The sequence below is a fragment of the Austrofundulus limnaeus genome, unplaced genomic scaffold (genome assembly GCF_001266775.1).
Source record: "Austrofundulus limnaeus strain Quisiro unplaced genomic scaffold, Austrofundulus_limnaeus-1.0 Scaffold211, whole genome shotgun sequence".
NCBI lineage: Eukaryota > Metazoa > Chordata > Actinopteri > Cyprinodontiformes > Rivulidae > Austrofundulus > Austrofundulus limnaeus.
Genome location: NW_013952613.1, coordinates 965247 through 972290, shown reverse-complemented (window position 1 = coordinate 972290; position 7044 = coordinate 965247). Strand labels below are relative to the sequence as shown.

The 7044-nt window shown below is 41.4% G+C and overlaps 1 protein-coding gene across 1 annotated transcript; it reads left to right on the top strand.

The window, feature by feature from the left end:
- The first annotated feature begins 487 nt into the window (after nt 1-487).
- LOC106525095 (5-hydroxytryptamine receptor 7) lies at nt 488-6373 on the top strand. Its single transcript, XM_014019206.1, has 2 exons — nt 488-2483; nt 4246-6373. Exons 1-2 carry the CDS (start codon nt 1900-1902, stop codon nt 5153-5155), a joined length of 1494 nt encoding a protein of 497 aa, XP_013874660.1. The 5' UTR covers nt 488-1899; the 3' UTR covers nt 5156-6373.
- Nucleotides 6374-7044: the final 671 nt, after the last annotated feature.

Sequence of the window (7044 nt, the reverse complement as noted above, 5' to 3'; positions counted from 1 at the left end):
CAGTCATTTATACTGTATTTCTTTAACGTCAGTTGGCTGTGGCAACCGATTGAGTCCAAAAGATAATCAGTTCTACTTGGGTTGAGCAATATTTGCCTAAATATTAATCACAATTAATTGTGGCATTTAGCCGATTATGATTAAAAGATGACAATCACATTTGCTTAATTTTGACTCTAAATCAGTTACCCTGTGTTCTAAACTTATACCAAATCATCAGTCAAACTAACTTCTTCATTTTAACAGGTTACATTCATAAGCTGTGAATTGAAACTCATCCTTTCCACAATGTTGAGTGGCAGCACATCTTTAGTAATGCAGTGTATCATGGGCTCACATGCACATTTCATAGTAAGAGTGTTTCACACACAATTGCACAGTACATCATAACATGGCACAAATTAGAATAATTGCAATGTTGCAAATAATTAATTGTTGACAGTTTTTCTGACAACTAATTGCACACGATTCAGTTTTGCCCAACCCAAACCCAATTATTACAACTTTAACAGACAGACAGCCACACACATGCAAAAATAAATAAATAAAATTGATAATAAAATGCACTATTTACTTCAAATCAACTTCCTAAACAGAAAGCTTTTGCCTCTAACTAAAACGACTGTTTGGTTTTTATTCATCAAACTGCAAAAACCTTGAAGAATGGCAGAATATCAAAATATGCAAAATTCTTCTTTTGCTATCTTGTTCTTTAATTTAGAGACTTTTTTATTCAAAAATGATTTGCTCCGTCTTAAATCCTCTTAATGAAATTCTAAGATGGGAAAATACTTTGACATATCCTTTGAGGGATTAGAAGTAGGGTTTTTTGCATGAAGCAGCTAAGCTAAGCAAGTAGATCTTTTATGCTGCCTTAGAAAATCCCAGTGACAACCACAGCTTTTAAACAGGTTTGTTAAAAAATTTTCACAAATATTTCGTTGCAAATTCACAACATACAAAACATAAACAAGATTTCTTGTTGAAGAAAAAAAACTTAGTACATGAAGTTGCTCCTATATCCGCTTGGGGGCGGTATAACCTAAAGCTACAAACTATCAGAGTCACGTGGAGTTTTCATAGGCTCTGATTAATGAGGAATGACAGCGTTTATGTTCAGTTCAGTCACTTACTGCCATATAAAGTTCACAGAAGTTAAATGAAGGCTGACTTCGCTTTTTTTTCCATGATTTACCTGAACGGTAATGACATATTTGAAGCGTGAGGAACTCTTTCTATTAAAACATTTTTTAATTTAAATAATAAAATTAAAAAAATGTATTTTGATAAATCTGACTAAAAGAAGAAACTCAACAAAGACGCTCCATCTAAGGGCGCAGTGGATGTTTTTCAGTTTAAATACATTCCAAACACACATGATTACACAAAGATAATCAGCAGAGCGCCCCCGCGCAATTACGCGCAGCCATTCAGGAGCTCTCTTTATCCACATCAGTAAAAACAGCTCAGAACACGCGGGTTTTATATGAAATGACTGTGAGGATATAAAACAAACCTCTGCCTACTTTAATGTCAGGTTCTGTGGAACATGCACGGCGGGTTTTCAGTTTCTGTCTGCCTGCGGGTCCCTAACGGAACCGGGTCAGACATGTGCCAGCTGTAGCGCGGACCACAGGAAAACAGAAGCGTGTTTTATGGGTCAGGTGTCCTGGGAACATGCTCCGGGGCGCTCCACGTGCGTAATGACGAGGACAGGTCGCTTCTCTGAACGGAGCGATTTCAGATTTCAGAGGAGAAAAGATGCGTGGAGCTGTGTTCAGTCCTACATGTAGAGGAATGAGTCCATCTTTGCTCCGTGGCCAGCACAGCTGTGCGCGTCCACGTCCCCTCCGGACGGGTCTCCTCTTCCATGGATAAAAAGAACCAACCGGGGCCAGGATGGTTGTTCTCGGGGCGAATAACGGAACTTTGGGTGCTGACAGCATGAAGTCTTCCTTAACGGTCGAGGACAAAGTCGCAGGAGATGCTGGGATGTCCACCAGCAGCATGATGATCTCTGAGGCTCTGGCGCCCCGGCTGCTGAAGTTTGCGCAGAGCGCCGCAGAGGCAGCAGCAGCAGCGGCGGCAGCGTCCACGTCTCCGTCCGCCTCCAGTCAGCCGCAGGTCATGGAGACGAACGGGACGCGGTGCGGGGAGCAGATCCTGAGCTACGGCCGCGTGGAGAAGGTCCTGATCGGCGGGGTCCTCACGATGCTCACTCTGTCCACCATCTGCGGAAACCTGCTGGTGGTCATTTCGGTGTGTTTCGTGAAGAAGCTGCGCCAGCCCTCCAACTACTTGATCGTGTCCCTGGCCATGGCGGACCTGTCCGTGGCTCTGGCCGTGATGCCGTTCGTGAGCATCACGGACCTGATCGGGGGTCAGTGGATATTCGGCCAGTTTTTCTGTAACGTTTTCATCGCCATGGATGTGATGTGCTGCACCGCGTCCATCATGACTCTGTGCGTAATCAGCATTGACAGGTGAGAGAAACTTTTGTGTCGCCTAAACAAAGTAAAATGTGTCTTTTTTAAATAAAGAATATTTATTATTTCTTATCTCTAAAGCCAAATGATAATTTTTAGATTGAAAAAAAAAAACCCAATAATAATAAATCTCATTCTTGGAAACTTGTTTTCACCACTCTGCTGAACAAAGTCTTAAATCATAATCATGATAACAAGATCTCAAAACTGACATCTCATAATTTTGATATTATGTCATAAACAAGGATCTTACAATTATGACTTAAAATCTCATCAGTATTTCAAAAATGATGACTTAGTTGGCATTTCTTAATGGGCTGCGAAGATACAAAGTAAGATATAATTTCATAAATATAACTTAGTATTTCAAATTTAGAGATGATACCTTAGAGTTGTGATTTCCTAATTATGAGACAGTATCAAAACTTAGTGAGTCATAATTTGGATTTTACTTCTTATGTAAAGCAGTATCCTAAAGTTAAAACTTCATATTTCAGTTTAAAGACGTTATATCAAACTTGTGACTTAGTATCTCATATTAAAACTTAAGAGTTGGTATCTCCTAATTATGAGTCTTGAAACCATAAGTTAGTTAAGAAATACTATAGGACACATTTGTGATGCCAACTTAAAATTGAAGAACCCCCTGAAAAATCAGTTAATATCTCTTATTTATAATACTTATCTCTAATTCTTTTGACTAAGTAAATATGTGATTGGGTTTTCATTTATATGAGATTATGTATCTAAATTACCACACATTTCATAATTAGTAAATTATATATTTAAATTATGATAGTATCTCCTAAATATGGAATATTATCTGAGATTATTACAATCTCCTTACTGTATGATTGTCTGGAAGCCATGGCTTAGTATGTCATATTTATGAGATCATCATTCACCATTTTAATACATGAAAGGGTGTTAATTTGACATAGTGTCTCACAATTACAAGATAGGTATCTCATAAGATTTTGGTAATCAAAGTAATGGAACTGGGTTTTCATATATACTGTATATATATATATATATATATGTTCTGCCCACAGTCCTCCTTTGTCAGTGTGTTTTTCTTTAATCCGCAGCTCTGTTGGGACGACCAGTTTTGTCTGTGACACTGAACGGTGGGATCAAGGTTTTGCCGGGGAGACAAAGTGTTCACTGCAATGAATCAACCTGTGACCTATCCAATCAGCTTTTTGTGCACTGCCAAATAGATTCCTGTGTAACCAAGCATCCAGTTCAAATTAAAAGGGTCGGAATGGGAGCAGATTCCTTCTTTTTTCCTCTCCTAAAACCAACTTATTCAACACAGGAGCCTTTCAGTTTCCCAGCAGTTCATCAACTCCAGTTTATTTAAAATTAAAGTGTTTATCTTTCCTTAAAAAAACAGAAGCATCAGTATTTTTTGCATTAAACACTTTGTGCTTAGTACAGGTTGTTGCTGGGATTTTCTTTAGCAAGTTGTTTGAGTGAGCAGATGAATATCATGACAGCAGTGCACCATGGTCTAACTGTAACCTTTACTGTTAAAGATCCCGTGCTTTTTCTCTCGGCTTCCTGCAGTTTTATCATTCATAAAATGTCCCAGCCTCCATCTGGGTCCATGCGTGGCTTATACCGATTATGGTTAGCCTTTATGCTTAAGGGCACATTGTTGACGGTGGGATGAGCATTAAAAAAACCAAACCTAAAGGTGAATTTAGTGTACTGAATTCTGTTTCTTTTTTATTTAAACATACTACTTTTTCTGCAGGTATCTGGGCATCACAAAACCCCTGACATATCCTGTCCGCCAAAACGGCTGCTGTATGGCCAAGATGATCCTTTCAGTGTGGCTCCTCTCTGCCTCCATCACCCTCCCCCCTTTGTTTGGCTGGGCACAGAACGTCAACGATGGCAGAGTTTGCCTCATCAGTCAGGACTTCGGCTACACAGTCTACTCTACAGCTGTGGCGTTTTACATCCCCATGTCGGTGATGCTAATCATGTACTACAGGATCTACCGAGCGGCCAAACTAAGTGCAGCCAAACACACCATCACTGGCTTCCCCAGGGAGGGGGAGCACCGAGCGGGCCTGGCTCACAGAGGGGGGAGAGGAGTGCACGAACATCAACAGCCTTCGGAATCAGGAGAAACGGGGAGTGTTGAAGGCACAGAGGTTGAGCAGTATGAAGATGAAGCTGAGGAGGAGGAAGGGAGCCTGGACTGCGTGGCAGCGGCGCTGAAGCTCCAGCGGGAGGTGGAAGAGGAGTGCAGCAGCCGCGTCTCCCGCCTACTCAAGAGCGGCGAGCACCACCAGCGCCGGAAGAGGAAAAACCAGTCCATCTTCAAACGGGAGCAGAAGGCCGCGGCCACGCTTGGCATCGTGGTCGGTGCCTTCACGTTCTGCTGGCTGCCGTTCTTTTTGGTCTCAACCGCCAGGCCGTTCGTCTGTGGCGTGGAGTGCAGCTGCGTGCCGCTCTGGCTGGAAAGGACTCTGCTGTGGCTGGGCTATGCCAACTCCCTCATCAACCCCTTCATTTACGCATTTTTCAATCGTGATCTGAGGACCACCTACAGTAATCTGCTGAGGTGTCGCTACAGGAACATTAACCGGAAGCTGTCGGCTGCTGGCATGCACGAGGCTCTGAAACTGGTGGAGAAGCCAGAAGCTGATGCGTGAAACTGTGGATCTGCCAATCATCTGTGCTGGGAAAACACCCAGAAGGTTTCAAAGTGTGGCATATGTCCTCCACACTGAACATTCCCCCAATTATGTGTGAGGATTCCGGAGGCAGGAAGACACAGGATGCCAATAGATGGTGGTGCACAGATAATACTTACAGACATTATCGAGGATTCAAAGGAAACTGAGGGACACGCTGACGATGAAGTCCATCAACGAAAGGATGATCACCACTTTGGTGCATTTGAAACGGTCTCTTATCTAACAGTTGTTTGCACCAGGTTTGTACTACAGTCTCAGCATAGATGGAAATCCTCCAGCTCACTGGTTTGAGCTTTTTATTTTCAGTTTGAGCCACGGGGAACAAAAACCTGAGCTGGCCCACTTTAACGCAAAATTAGTCAACGCTTTAGGTTGTTGTCACGGTAATTCTTCAGTAGACAAACTCAGCCAGTGATAATTAAAGTCAAATGAAATTAATAATTTACACCTTTGGTCACTTCTTTTTGATAGGGTTGAAATGTGCTCTGTTATGACATGTCACAGCCATGTTTTTGTGTAGAAATGACCATTTATTGATTGTTTTTACAACAGACAGCACACTTATGAGAGGTGTTAAATTTAGTAAAGGAGTATATGAAATTCTAAAGCTAACAATCTGGAGAAAATGAGAGATAATGATTTCAGACATATTTTAAACATGCTGGTGCTTCAGTTTCAGCAGATTCATTTCAGACAATGCACCTTTTAAATTTGGCAAATGTTGAATGTTATTGTTAAATTTGCACAAAAGGTGAAGAAACAGAAAAAAATATCTTTAAGCAGGATTGAATTTCGCCTGTTTTCGTATTTTTCAATTATTACAAATTTATTTCAGCTACAGTTTTCTCTTTGTTTGCTATTTTTTTGTGTTTGGTAACTATTAAAATTGTCAGAAAAATAAGTCACCATTTTATGAAGAATCCAGGTGAACAAATGCAGCAATGAAGAATTGACAAACAGCATCAGAGGAGCTGGTATAAAGACACATTTTCCTCTTTTAGATTAAAATAAATCAGAACACAGAAAACATTCTACTTCTGTTTGATAACAAGCATTTTTCAGTACTGGTTAATGTTTGTGGAAGACAGCCTTCTTGATAGTTAAGGGCTCGACACACGAGAGGCGACATCGCTCGCTCTCCATTCATTTCCTATGGAGCCTGTGCGATGAGGCGACAATCGCTTGCCCTCCTCCAGCCAAGCGACCGGCGAAAATAGTGCATGTGAAATTTCGCGCTCGTACACGTAGACGTGCACACGCGAGCTTGCGACGCGACTTATGAAAGTTGAAAAATGTTCAACTTTTGTCGCTGTCGCTTAGCATACAACCAATCAGCGAGGGTTTCATTGACTGACCAATGAGAGGAGAGTATGCTACACACTGCAGTTAGCTAACACTAATAAGACCAAGTGATTACTAAAAAGCTTTGTGGGAATTTATTGGCACCAGGCTGAAGTTTATGGTAAGTTTTTCYTCATAAAACTGTATCTTGATGTGTGTTTGTTTTTCAATATCATTAGCATCGCAAGATTTGTTTAGTTTACACGTCCGTAATGCACACCCGCCTTCAGGGTGAAGAACCAATCAAATTTTTTGAAGACAAGCGATCTGAGAGCGCGATTCACAACGCTGCGATCGCTATTGCGTCCCGTGTGTCGGGTTTCACCCTGGCTGCGATGACAGCCGTTAATCGCTGTAGTTTGTCGCTGCCCGTGTGTCGAGCCCTTTACTCTGAGGTCATTCTCATCAATTAATAATATCTACTTCTGGTAAGATGTTTACAGTGTTCCTTTGTTTAGAGAAGCACAGATGTCAACCTTTAAAATGCACGTGTTTCTTGTGTA

What these genes read in the sequence shown, in the direction of transcription:
- LOC106525095 (XM_014019206.1), top strand. Translation starts at nt 1,900, where the DNA reads ATGGTTGTTCTCGGGGCGAATAACGGAACTTTGGGTGCTGACAGCATG. An exon ending in TGCGTAATCAGCATTGACAG is followed by an intron (nt 2,484 to 4,245) that starts GTGAGAGAAACT and finishes CTTTTTCTGCAG; the next exon opens with GTATCTGGGCATCACAAAAC.